Raw genomic sequence first — 14,078 nt, forward strand, 5'->3', positions numbered from 1 at the left:
CTTGGGGACCGGGTCTGTGGACAGATCCCGTCCTCGCTGGGGAAACAGGCGCTATGCCCGCCTGCCAGGCTCCGAGTGAGGGGCCGACCCGTAAAGCGCAGCTGGAAGGACGGGCGGTGGTTCAGGTGGAGGGGAGCGGGAGGCCACTGCCGGGTGCCCTCCCCGTGCAGCCGTGACCAGGCTCATCCGTGCAGCCCGGACGGGTAAGGTGGCTGTGCTTGCCGAGGGCTCCGTGGTGTGCAACGCCAGGGCCCCCCGCAGAGCCATTCGGTGGCGTTGGCTCTACCTGCTGCCTCTGTTCGCATCGCCGCCCGGAAGGGAGCTGCTCTCAGCCGCGGTCCCCGAGAAGAGCTTGGAGGCGCTGAGAGCAGGGAGCGTGCCCTGTTCCCGGTTGCATGACCGGGCGAAATCCGCTGTGCAAGCGCCTCTGCCACCGTGACCCGGGAGACGAGGGGGGAGACGGGGAGTGAGCTGCGGCCCTGATGGACACGGAGGGCATCCATTCAGTTGGCAAGCCAGCAGGCCGGCGTCATCGCTGAAATCACTTGTGTGAGCCGCACGACACAGTGATTCACCTGCTGCTGGCACTCAGCCTCCCCGGCCCAGGTAGGCATTTGACTCAGGCTTGTCGCCGAGCTTGACAGAGACCTGTGTTCCCGAACCTTCAGTTTGCTCCTGAAAGTAGGAGCCATCGGTGCAAACAGGGGATCTGTTCACACAATGATTTCGATCGAAAACTAGGCTAGGCATAACCAGGCCGCATGTTCAGAATTCATTACACTATGGTTTATATGGAAAATATTTTTTAAATGAAATATTCTGGATTGTTTTTTACACAAACTTACCTTTATGCTACTTTGGCTAAGGGGAAAGCAGTTGACTTAGCTTGAAATCTACATCCTTTCCCTTAAAAATTGCAAGTCATTAGAGAAAACATTTTTTTTAACAAAAAAATGATAGCCTCCTTCAGTAAAGTGAACAAGACGGAACTTATTAGCTAAAGGTGGAGAAAGGATAAGCAAGAAAACACTTTAAAACGCCATGATGAGAATTAAGCAATGTTTTGACATATAAAGTAATTGGGAGAGGCCATTTTAGATACCGCCCTTATAGCTAGAGAGGTGTAGCAGATGGGATGATCCTAAATTGGAAGACGAGATACAGGCTTGTGCTGTAAGTGCCTGAGAGCTAGGGAGCATTTCTAGTTCTTGGAGAACTTGAAATGTCTGAATTGGTGGACATGAGATCCCACATAGGACTTCAGAGAGAGGCCATCAACTTTGAAAATCAGTCTTCAAATTCTAGAGTAGATATTTCACTAGTATTTTGCCCTGGTAACAGAAATACTTTAGCTTGCTAAAAATGGGAATACTTTTTCCCCCTCTGCATTCCTTCTAATTATGGCTATTCTCTATATATGTTAAATAAAAGTTTAAATTGGTACACTGATTCTATTTCGTAGAAGGAATTATATCCATTGAAGACTTGAGATTACTACCTAGGTACAGATTGATGTCTGCTGGTTTCAAGATCTGCATTGTGATTGCAACTGCTGTGGATTATTTTACTTTCCTGATTAATTTTATTCCTCTAATTTTATTTTTTTATTGATTTCCGAGAGGAAGGGAGAGGTAGAGAGAGATAGAAACATCAATGATAAGAGAATCATCAATTGGCTGCCTCCTGCATGCCCCCCACTGGGGATGGAGCCCACAACCCGGGCATGTGCCCCTGACCAGAGTCGAATCTGGGACCCTTCAGTCCGCAGGCTGACGCTCCATCCACTGAGCCAAACCAGCCAGGGCTATTCCTCTAATCTTTTTTTTTTAAATATATTTTTTATTGATTTCAAAGAGGAAGGAAGAGGGAGAGAGATAGAAACATCCATGATGAGAGAGAATCATGGATTGGCTGCCTCCTGCATGCCCCCCACTGGGGATGGAGCCCACAACCCGGGCATGTGCCCCTGACCAGAGTCGAATCTGGGACCCTTCAGTCCGCAGGCTGACGCTCCATCCACTGAGCCAAACCGGCCAGAGCTATTCCTCTAATCTTATTCAACACACCTGTTGTCCCCCTTCAGTGAGACAGCTATACCATCTTTCCACAAGTAGAATTACTAGATTGTTATCTAGGACAAATGAATTATAATTTTCTCTTATATCTAAAAATGACATTAGAGTAACTTCTGGTCCTCTGTGGAAGCTTCCGATAGGATACAAAGTGACTTTGTAAATTGGGATCTTGTTTAACAGACAAAGAAGGAAGAACATAGTTACAAGATCAGTGCACAGGAGGGGCCAACAAGGACTGGAAATTACACTTGACTCTAAGGCAGCGGTTCTCAATCTGTGGGTCTCGACCCCTTTGGGGGTCGAAGGACCCTTTCACAGGGGTCGCCTAAGACCATCGGAAAACACATATATAATTACATATTGTTTTTGTGATTAATCACTATGCTTTAATTATGTTCAATTTGTAACAATGAAAATACATCCTGCATATCAGATATTTACATTACGATTCATAACAACAGTAGCAATCCAGTTATGAAGTAGCAACGAAAATAATTTTATGGTTGGGGGTTACCACAACATGAGGAACTGTATTAAAGGGTCGCGGCATTAGGAAGGTTGAGAACCACTGCTCTAAGGTGTACCTGTATTTAGTATTTAGTAGTGTATTGGTGTTCTTGAACATCAAATATGAAAAAAGATTCTATTGAAATAGAAGGCCGTGTGCTTTTTTCCTTAGCTCCATCACAGCATGAGGTAAATCTTAATATTCTTTTAGGTGTTTTTTTTTAAATGTTCTTTAGCTTAGAGGAAGCAAAAGATTAAGAAGGGTTCTTTTCCGATTTAATTTGTTCTATGTTTTCTTTTCTACTTTTCCCATGTAGATTAGAGTCATATGTTATCCTTAAGTAATGGCAGTCTTACCTGCGAGGTAAAAAGGCTTAGTTGAATTCTATATTAAACAAGGCTTTCTTAGCATTCTACTTTGATATATCTAAGGGAATAACTCATAGGGAATGTCTGTAATTGGTTCACTATGAAAACTGAGCAAAATGAATTATTTAAACAGTTTAAGTTGCATTAAGAAGATATGTCTGGACTGGAGAAGAGAATGTGGTATCCTAATTGTGAGCGAGGCTCTGTAGTCAGGGTGCCTGGGTTTGAATCCCAGCTCTGACCTCTCTGCCATTTTTCTTCTTTATTAGTCAAGGCTACTAACAATCCTTTCTTACTGAGCTATGAGGTTTCATTCAATTGTCTAAACACACTAAATGTTAACTCCTCCTTTTTTAAAAAAAATATTTTGTTATTAGGAAGGATTCTAAGGCTCATTCTTTAATTATCAGAGTAAGTCCTACGATCTCTTTACTTAAAGTCTTTAAGAATCCATTACAGTTCCTTTGTTTTCTTCTTACCTGCTCACAATGTTGCTGCCTCTCTCTCAGGCCTTGCCAAGGTGAAACAGTTTTTATGTGTCCATCCACCTTCAGATGGCTTGCATACTTTGGAATTCAATTCACCTGGTTGGTTTGCCAACTCAGTTACAACTCTTTCACATTTTAAAGTGGGGGTGACATTCTCTTGTATTCTATCTGTATTCTAAGCTGAATTCTCCCCATACCTGGGATCTTTAAACATGAGAATAATGTTTACCTTTGGAAATGAAAACTTTGATTGGGGGTAGAGAATTGTTGACTTGCATTACTTGCACTTCTGGTTCTAGTTCCTTTTCATTATTAGGATCTTGAGGTGGCTCCTACTTAGTTCACATAGCTGAGTAAAGATACATATTTAAGGTTACGCAGTCCGATTCTGATGAATCCTTTGGTTCTAGTTGGAAAATTTTCATTCAGTTTTAGGATCTTCGATTTTGATAAAAGTTTTGTGTTCAATTGCTACCAATCCTCACTTCCTCAATCTCTCCTTCCCTCCTTCCTTCCTTCCTCCCTCCCTTCCTTCCTCTCTTCCTTCCTTCCTCCCTCCTCAGTTTAACACTCTCTGACTTTGAGGATGTGCATTTGTATGTTAGAAGAAGTGGAAAGTGGTGAGTTATACACTTACATAATTACATCCCCAACCTCTTTCCCTTCCTCCCTCCTTTCTTCCCTCCTTTCCTTCCTTCCTTTCTTTCCTTATCTCTCTTTTAAAAAAATATTTGGAATGCTTCAAATTTTAAAATTGTCTTAACCTCTAAATGTTTCACTTAAAGTGTATTTAGCCTGGAAAATCATCACCAACCATAAAGTACTTAGGGAACAGTACTCCAAGTCAGTAACATTAACATGCTAATTATGAAAGGCATTTGAAAGAAATATTGTACAGTATCTTGGTTGGTAAAAGACCGATTTGGATTTTAAATGTTGAAGACTTTCAGAACTGGTATTTTGAAAGGTAGACTATGCATACATATCAGGAACTTAAATTTGATTGAATGAATGAATTAGCATTTTGAGTTTGAGTAAAATCTACTTTTGCTGCTGTGGTGTTAATGCCATCCTATGACAGCTTTAAGTCTCTCTCTTTTTTTTATTTCTAATCACATGGGACTGAATTTGGATTTGCCTTCAAATTTGAGCATTTTCTTTTATTTTTGTCATTTTTATTATATTCATTAATATTAGAAGGACCAATTTTGTGGTCAGAGGCATATTTCGTCTTTTGCCTTTGAGTTTATTTTTGCACCTGTGTACAGTTCAGCAAATGATCCGTTTTGATCTACTCTATTTTGAGCATATTCCTAGAAGAATGGCATTGTCTTCCTATGTGACATTGGTATACAGTGCAGCTGCTTGACATGGCTCTGAGAGGGTTCTGTCACTGTCCACACGGTCCCACCAAGGCGTGTTTGGGCTACCTTGCAGACCTAGGGACGTACTCCCAGTTTGTCACGTGAGGCAAGGGGAGCAATTTCTTGAGTGAAGATCAGTTTTTATTTGAAAGGAATGAGGATGGGCCCAGGCTGTGATAACCACAGCAAATGTGAAGCAAAAAGCATAGTTTTTTTGTGTGTGAGAGAGAAAGCACATAGGGTAAAGCTATGCTTTGAGACCTTTGAGGCAGCGAGTTAGGTTCTAGAAGCACTTGATATGAAGGAGGTGGAGATTAGTAACAGGAATATATTGAAGACCTGCTCTGTGTCTGCAACTCCTACTTGGTGTTTTACTTTTATATCTCATTTGATCTTCATAGCAACTCTTGTGAGATGATTATCCTCATTTGACAGTTTCTTTTCTTTTTTCCTTTTAATTCTCACCTGGGAATATGTTTTTATTGATTTGAGAGAGAGAGAAACACCGGTCAGTTGCCTCCCATACGCACCCGACCAGGGATTGAACCGGCAACCTAGGTATGTGCCCTGACCGGAAATCGAACCTGAAACCTTTTGGTGTAAAGCATGATGCTCCAACCAACTGAGCCACCTGGTCACGGCTAACAGTTTCGTTTGCATAAAGTTACACAGTTATTAATTAGAGTTGGTTTACCATGGTATAATGAAACATTTGTATTTTAAAGTAGTTGTAATTTTAGGCACCTAATAGTGCTGCAGCAAAATTTTTTATTTTCGAGTTGCCATATGTTTTATCTTCATGTTACTATATCGATGTTTAAATGATTTTGAAATGTTAAAATAATACATATTCATGATGTAAAATTAAAAACCCATAAGAAAGCACAAAGAGTACAGTAGAAGTCATCTCTTTACTACGTTGTGACAACTACTGTGAGCATTTTGATGTATATTTGTCCATGCATATGTGTGTTTCTGGTATGTATTCTCCGACATCTCTGCAGTGTCTCTGAGTCTCCTTTTCTTCTAGACTGTGGAATCTGGTGGGCTCCTTTAGTCACTGTCTGCAGTGGAGTGGTTCTGTAGGCAGTCCTTGATTCAGGCACAGACCTCTGCTCCCATCAGTCATGCCAAGTTAGCAGGGTTAATGATTTATGAAACCCTTCCTGTTTTTCTCAAAAAGGCAATGGACCACGATGAGGCTAATGGATATTTTTAAGACTTCCTGGACTATTTAGTACAAACACTTAAATTGTTTCTATGTTTTAATTTTTATTAATTAAAAAAATATTTTTATTGATGTAGAGAGGAAGGGAGAGGGGATCAAGCCAGTAACCCAGACATGTGCCTTGACTGGGAATTGAACCCTGACCTCCTGGTTCACAGGTCGATGCTCAACCATTGAGCAACACTGGCAGGGCTATGTTTTCACTGCTGTAGAAAGTAACATTGTATATACATTTTTGTTCCCATTTGGTTTTTCTTTAAGTTATTCGAAGAGGAATTGCTAGAATGAAGGGTAAGTACCTTTTTTAAGGTCTTTGATACAAATTGCCAAATTGCTGCCCTTCCTGGCAATGAAGGTTTTTGTTTTTTTAAATAAGCCAAACTGGAGTTGACCAATCTGTTTATTAGATTTTAATGGAGTTATTTTATGAATTTAATATGCAAATAACTATATCAGGTGGAGAATAAGGAGGTATCCCTAGCTTTGAGCAGGAAGTTATTCAGCTGAAATAATAAAGACAGGCTACAGGAATTCATAAGGAACCTTAGAAAGTGCTATAATTTTGGACTGCAAAAAATAATTCCTCACTTGAATTTAGGCACAAGGTCAAAATATAGACTTTAAAACTAGTATTTTCCTCATCACAGGTTAGGGAAAACCCAATTCCTTTCTCCAATTTCATGGGACCAGGCCTAACCTTGTGTCATAACAAGGCAACAGGAGTTCACCCTGAACAGAAAGATGCTGTGGTAAACAGTAATAGACCCCGAAGGATAGCTCTACCGAAATCCCTGGAAGTAGGCGAGCCCAATGAGGTCAGAGGAGCCTTTAAAAGCAGAGCTTTCTCCCAGCTGAGGGTGGAAGAGGAAGTCAGATTCCTAGAGTGAGAAGGACTTGAGGAGTGTTTTTTGCTGGCTCTCAGATCCAGGCCACATGCAAAGGCTGGAATGAGATCTCGAGAGCTCAGGGCAGATGCCAGCTGACAGCCCGAAAGGATCTCAGTTCTGTAACCATAAACGGAATTTGCCAGCAGCCTGAATGAACTGAGGAATGGATTCTTCCCCAGAGTCTCCCGAGAGGAACACAAACCTGCTGACACCTTCATTTCGAGTTTGAGAGCTCAGTTGAGCCACATTGTGCCTAGATATTGACCCACATAAACTGTGAGGTGGGCGTGTTGTTGCAAGCCACCAAGTCACAGTGATTGTTTACAGCAGCAGCAGGAGACTCAGATAATGACTATGGGAAGAGATGAAACAAATCATTTCTTTATTACTAGAATAAAAGATTCATAATTCTGTGTATTCGTCCATAACATAAAGTACTGATGATGAAACAGACTAAAAAAGCAGTCATGGTAAGAAAATATTAGCAAGTTCTGTGTTTATAACTGTGGTTTTGTTGTTTGTTTATTCCCTTAATCTTACCACCTATTATTGAAATCTGCATATATTTCATTGCCTTATCATTTTTATGCATGTTATGTAAAAATGTGTGCATCTAGTTTCTCAGTTAATGTTATGGTAATTTTCTAAGGTTATTAAATAATCTTAACAAACATTTCTTATACTTCAGTAATCTATTTGATTCTGCCATACTTTATTTAGCATTTCCTTGATAATCTCTGATAGCGAGTCTTTTTTTCTATGATTGTTATATTCCTTGCACTGGAAAATTTCAGGCAAATAAATATCTATGTCAAACCCTAAGGAAATTTTCAGGTAATAATTATGATAAATTCACATTGAATTACAATTTTTTGAAAGCTGGATCTTGAAGATGGTTATGGTTTCATCAGCATAGCCTACGTTGAGATATTGCCTAACCAACCATTTAATCTATTCTTGGCTTAAAGATAAGATCTGACTTATTTTTATTGTATTGGTGTACATTTTTTGATTTTGAAATTTTGAGTAGTAGTAGTGAATAGATTTTTAAGCCTTTTGAGTTGTAATAAGTATTGATAAAATCAATTTTGGCGACCATAACAAGTTTTACATTGCCTTTGAAGTCAGCAGTAATTAAAAGTGTATATACTAAAGTAAACAGTGATGTTTTTTATTCATTTATTCATTCAACAAATATTTTTGAATATCTACTACATGCCAGACACTATATTAGAGACTTGGGATATAGTACTGAATAAAATTGTCAAGCCTGTGCTCTCATAGAATCTGTGTATGAGTGGGGAGGGGGAAGAGGGAAGGCTTATAAGGAGACAATAAATATAAAGAATATATGTTATATCAGGTGGATAAGTGCTTAGTATAAAAATATAGCAGGAAATGATGATAGTGACAAAAGAGTTACAATTTTAGATACTTAAGAAAAATGAAAATTTGGTTGAAATGCACAGAGGAATAGAAAGAAACTACTTCGACAATATAAAGAAATAAGAAAATAGTTTATTAAATATTACTTTTATGTTTTTATGATTTTTTCACATAGATTTAAGTTTAGCTTGTAAAGTACCCAAACGTTCTTTGTTCTTTTTATAACTAGTTTTGGTTGGAGATGTTTGTTGATTTGAAGTATTTTATTAATTCTGCCTTATTTTCTTTTGGTGGGTGGCATCACAATCTTTTTTTCTATGTTAATTAATGAATTAATCAATTCCTTGGAATATTTAGTTAGTTCATAGACAAACAAAAATTCCTAGCATTGATTTTGCAAAGGTGAAAAGTACATATTGCCTTCAGTTAGTAAAGGTAAATTATTTTATTTTATTGTTTTTTTAAATTTTTTTTTTTATTGATTTCAGAAAGGAAGGGAGAGGGAGAGATAGAAACATCAATGATGAGAGAGAATCATTGATTGGCTGCTTCCTGCACACCCCCTACTGGGGATCCAGCCCAGAACCCTGGCATGTGCCCTGACCAGGAATGTGACCTCTTGATTGATGGGTTGATGCTCAACCATTGAGTCACACTGGCCGGGCAAGGTAAATTATTTTATAAGAGTAAATAGATAGCAGATAAACTATTTGCTTATCTCTATTAACTAAACTATTTGCTTATTATCATCAGCATTTATAATAAAAATAATTTTAATGTATGACTGTTCAATAGTCATTGATAAGTTTTTAAGCATATAAAATAGGTAAAGTAACTTTTTAAAAAGAAAATAAGATTTATATAGATAAATGGAAAGTGGGAAGTATATTTTGTGAAGCAGTAAAGGAATTAAGAATTTCAAGTTCTGAAAGTTTTTAGATAATGTTAGCAATAAAGAAAAATACTGTTTCAAACAAAAGAGATGTTACTTTCAAATAGTCTCTCTTCATCTCTCTCTCTGTCTCTTCCTCTTTTAGAAAATGGGTTTGGATGACTTGGAAAACTTTATTTTATAAAATATCTAACTCCCTAGGATCTAGTCAGTAGTAAATTTGTATAAAATTCTCTATTAGGACTTACAACATTAAGCAATAAGCTCCAAATGACACTGTATTGAAACTTCACAGCTAGTATTCTTAGTTTGTAATGTTTTTAGAACTAATGTAAATTTTGTTAAAATATCTTTTTTCTTGAAGATATAACTTATGTGAAATTTCAAGATATGCTTTAAAGGTAAGATATAAGAACTTGAGAGTAGGAATTATCCTTTCTACCTTATTCGTAGTCCATTGTAAAGCCTGACAGTTTTCCAGAGAATTTACTCATGCATTAATAAACAATATTTAGGAAATTTCCAAGTGGTTGTGCCCTATGTTAATACTGCATTTTTTTTTTTTTTTCAGTTTACAGATATGATCCAGCCCTGTACTGAGTTACTTCGGTTAGTCCGAGTGAACGCTCAATAATGAGTGGTGCAGCTTTGGGACTCGAGATTGTTTTTGTTTTTTTTCTGGCATTATTTCTACTTCATCGATATGGAGACTTTAAGAAACAGCACAGACTTGTAATTGTGGGAACACTGCTAGCTTGGTATCTCTGCTTTCTTATTGTCTTCATACTGCCTCTGGACGTTAGTACGGTAAGAGGTGAAACTGATTTTCACAATTTAAAAAACAATTGTAATCATACAGTATATTTGAGATATGTTAGATCCAAGACCACGAAATTATGTAAGGTTATACTTACTTTCAATTTAAATGTTGTTATATGAATTTGATCACTAAAAAGCCTAGCCAGGAAGATAATTTGGGTAGATAGGTTAGCACACTCCAATATCCCTAAAGTTCTGGGTGACCTTTTGATTTTCATTTTTAAACCATGTATTTGTTGCTTTAGACAATATACAACCGATGCAAGCATGCCGCTGCCAACTCAAGCCCTCCTGAGAACAGCAACATCACAGGCTTGTACGCAACGGCCACCCCAGCTCCAAGGTATTCTTTCTTTTTCCCTCCTTTCCTCCCTCCTTCCCTTTATACCTCCCTCCCTCCCTTCCTTCTTTCCTTCCTTTCTTCCTTATATATTGTAGAAGGCAAATTGTTCAAAAATTGTCAGTGTTTACCATCTGGATTTTATATTTATAAAAGTTTATTCTCATTCTTTACTCACCCCTTCCTCCCACCTCCATCCTTTGCTGGTAGACTTTTATTTACGTCGTCTTTTGCTTAAATTTAAATGTCACATCAATTTTAAATATTTATTGTTGTGCACAAGGCCTTTCAGTAGATGCTAATGAGAAACTTAGAGAAGGCCAGATTTTTTAATCCTGCTTCAACCCCTTTTACAATGTGATTTCCAAAAGCGATTTTTCATCTCAGCTGCTCTCGGATCTAAAAAATGGGGCATGCATTTTCTCTTTTGCCTAATATGCAAGATCGAGTATTAAAGGACAAGAAGGTAATTCTATATGTGGGATATTTCTTTCATATAGCACATCATTTGAAATCGTTGGAGTTTTAGACTGAAAATGAATAAAGTTCAAATTATCAAAAGGTTTTATTGAATTCATATTAATTTTCCAAGCAAAAAAACTAGTGTTTTTTGTGTATATGTATGTTTACCTTCAACTCTAAGATGAATTTTTTATTTCAAAAAATGTTAAACATGTTTTTGCAAATGGGTCTTATTGAGAAAATTATCTGGAAGGTAGGAGAGAAGTATATGTTTATGCCTGTATTGCATACTTTTTCAACCCACAAGATACACTATTGAAGAGAATCTAAAGAACATGTGGCCAGAATTAGAGTAGATGGTGGCAAATAGGACAAAAACACATTTAATTGTAAAAGGTAAAATCCAGCAGAGAAATCTCATAATAGAAAAGACAAAGAATGGCAGACTTCCTTAGGAAAACATTTTAGCGTAACATTAGTTTCTCATCTTTGATTTCAGTGCTGCCTTTTAATTTTTGCACTGAAAATTGTCAGCTCTCTTCTGCTCGTAGCAGTTACCTTCCCGAAAGAATTACACAACTGGCCAAACATGGCTAACTCTCAGCAGCATGGGTAGTTTACTGTTCAAGTGCACACTGCTCAGAGTGAAAGCTAATAAACGTTGACTGTGTTTTGCCAATGCTTTAAGGAGTATTTGCATGCTTCTTTGTGTGACTTTTATTTTATTTTTTAAATCTAACTCGAATAAGGGTAAATTTAAAATGTAGGCACTTGCCTTTGAAGCATCATGAAAAATTGGACATAGATCAGCAGCAGTTGTGCACATGGAAAGCCCTGGGACTGAAGGATACCCTTACAGTCTAGAAAGACTGTTAATGGAAGGATCTATGTCAGTGATGGTGAACCTCGGCGTGTCAGCATTTTGAAAAACCCTAACTTAACTCTGGTGCCGTGTCACATATAGAAATTTTTTGATATTTGCAACCATAGTAAAACAAAGACTTATATTTTTTGATATTTATTTTATATATTTAAATGCCATTTAACAAAGAAAAATCAACCAAAAAAATGAGTTCGCATGTCACCTCTGACACGCGTGTCATAGGTTCGCCATCATTGATCTATGTTCAGATACACGTATCGTCAGAAAATTCCAATTGAATTGTGTATAGATGCTGGCATATGTCTCCATAGGAGTTATGCCAGAGAAACTGATTAGTTAGTATTTCAGTTTCCAGAAATTAAACACCCATTGTCTTTCTCTTCCCTGCTCTCCTTCCCCAAAATAACCAACCCCACAAATGGGGTGAGTGTGTATTTTAAAGGTAATCATCAGTATTTAAGGGAATCATACAAGAGATTTAATTTCACAATGCATTTGTTTTGAAATACAGTTGCATTATTAGTCTATTGCAGGGGTGGGCAAACTTTTTGACTCGAGGGCCACAATGGGTTCTTAAACTGGACCGGAGGGCCGGAACAAAAGCATGGATGGAGTGTTTGTGTGAACTAATATAAATTCAAAGTAAACATCATTACATAAAAGGGTACGGTCTTTTTTTTTTTAGTTTTATTCATTTCAAACGGGCCGAATCCGGCCCGCGGGCCTTAGTTTGCCCACGGCTGGTCTATTGGGTGAACATTGCGTCCCAAACTGTTTTGTTCCTGTTGTGTGTGTTTGTTTAGTTTGACAATTAGCTTTGAATTTTATATAAAAATCTACAAATTAGAGTCAATAATTTAAAATCTGAATGCAAATAAACTTTGCCATATACAAATTAATTGTATAATTCATTTAATTAGTCATCATTTATGGTTAATTTGCTTTAAATTGTTATCAAACAGTCCACATCCATGCTTCAAGCCATGGAGTTACATTCCTGATGGAATCATGCCAATTTTCTGGAGGGTAGTATACTGGACATCGCAGTTTTTAACATGGTAAGTGGTAGTGAAGGATAAAATTTTTAAAATATTGGCTAGAGTAAAATGAAAAGTGATTATTTTTCATTGAGCCTTCATATTTTAGAATTTACTCATGTTACTTATTTTTTCCTTAAATTTTTTTCCTTTCCCTTTCTGCTTGTTTAAGTCTTTCCCATCTGAAAAGAAAAGAAATGAAAAGAAAAACACAAACAATAAATAGAAACTAGAAAGAATAATTTTCCTTGTCACTGTTCCCTTCTAGTTACTGCTTTCTCTCTTGGCCTTCTCTGTCCAATTCGGTCTTTTCCCAGCCCCGTTGTTGTGTGAAACTGCTCTTGCGCAGGCCGTCGTCACCCTCTGCTTAGCCCAACCTTCTGCGTTTCCTTCATGGGCTCCATTTCTGTGTCCATTTCCTAAGTGTTAATGTCCCCTAGGGTCCCACATGTGGTCATCGTGTTACCTGACTCTCTCTGCATAGCTCTAATTATAGCCATGGTCTCATTGACCTGTGATGCGTTCCAAATCTTTTTTTTCTACCTGCTAGAGCTTTGTCCTTCGGCTCTGCTGCAGACTCACACTTCACTGCCTACTGAACCTTTAAAAAAGTCGGCAGGCAACTGAGCTCTAAAACGAGAGGTCTTAAACGTCGAAGAGCAAACCCACGCAGCAGGGGAGCGTCGTGCCCCTGTGAATTGGTGCTCAGTGAACTCAGCCGGCCCTCGGCGCGCGTTGCCAGACTTTGTTCCTTTGTTTCTCCAGTCTGCTTGCTCCTCTTCCCACAACAGATCTTTCCAGTCATTTCCAGCCCCTGCTGTTCCCCTGTGACTCTCTCATATCCTAGAAACATTACCTTCTCTCCTTGACCATCTTTACTGTCAACCTCACAGTAAAGATAAAAGCCATCAGATGGCAGCTCTTTTAGCTTCTCACCAACAAATGTACCCACCTCTCTCCCCTTCCTTCCTTCCTTCCTTCCCCACTCTTAACATTAATCCCTCTTCCTGAAATATGGACCCATTCCCTCCAGCTCCTGGTACCTGTACTCACCTGTGCTTGGGCTAAGCATGCACAATTCTCTCACCTTTAACAAATAAAAAATAAACAACAACAAAAAAGTTTCTCAAATCCCAACCCTCCAACTTTCTGTCTTCCACCTCAATGATTTATTCCTTACAACAGTTATATGTTTTTGGAGACTGTGTAATTGAAGTATAAATTAGTGTAGAAAACTGCACAGGTTTTGTTTGGTTTGACTTTTTTTAAAATGAACACACCCGTGTAGCCAGCACTCAGATGACAATAAAGAACATTGACCAAGTCCCCAGAAGCTTCCCT

At 38.2% G+C, this 14,078-nt stretch overlaps 2 protein-coding genes across 3 annotated transcripts in view; one reads left to right on the forward strand and one right to left on the reverse strand.

Annotated features, from left to right (window-relative positions):
- The window catches only part of SKP2 (S-phase kinase-associated protein 2, E3 ubiquitin protein ligase), a 25,041-nt gene extending 24,717 nt beyond the window's left edge, over positions 1–324 (reverse strand). The window contains exon 1 of the mRNA XM_014544878.1: positions 287–324. The gene's annotated coding sequence lies outside the window, so the exon portion shown is untranslated. The remainder of the gene's footprint in view (positions 1–286) is intronic.
- A 204-nt stretch (positions 325–528) lies between these two features.
- The window catches only part of LMBRD2 (LMBR1 domain containing 2), a 39,244-nt gene continuing 25,694 nt past the window's right edge, over positions 529–14,078 (forward strand). For both annotated transcript variants that reach the window (XM_005872590.2, XM_005872591.2), the window contains exons 1-4: positions 529–606; positions 9,768–10,003; positions 10,261–10,358; positions 12,663–12,758. In XM_005872590.2, the coding sequence (XP_005872652.1) occupies positions 9,830–10,003; positions 10,261–10,358; positions 12,663–12,758 (368 nt within the window). In that variant the 5' untranslated portion in view covers positions 529–606; positions 9,768–9,829. The remainder of the gene's footprint in view (positions 607–9,767; positions 10,004–10,260; positions 10,359–12,662; positions 12,759–14,078) is intronic.

This window comes from Myotis brandtii, unplaced genomic scaffold, assembly GCF_000412655.1.
Source record: "Myotis brandtii unplaced genomic scaffold, ASM41265v1 scaffold384, whole genome shotgun sequence".
In the NCBI taxonomy this organism is placed as follows: domain Eukaryota; kingdom Metazoa; phylum Chordata; class Mammalia; order Chiroptera; family Vespertilionidae; genus Myotis; species Myotis brandtii.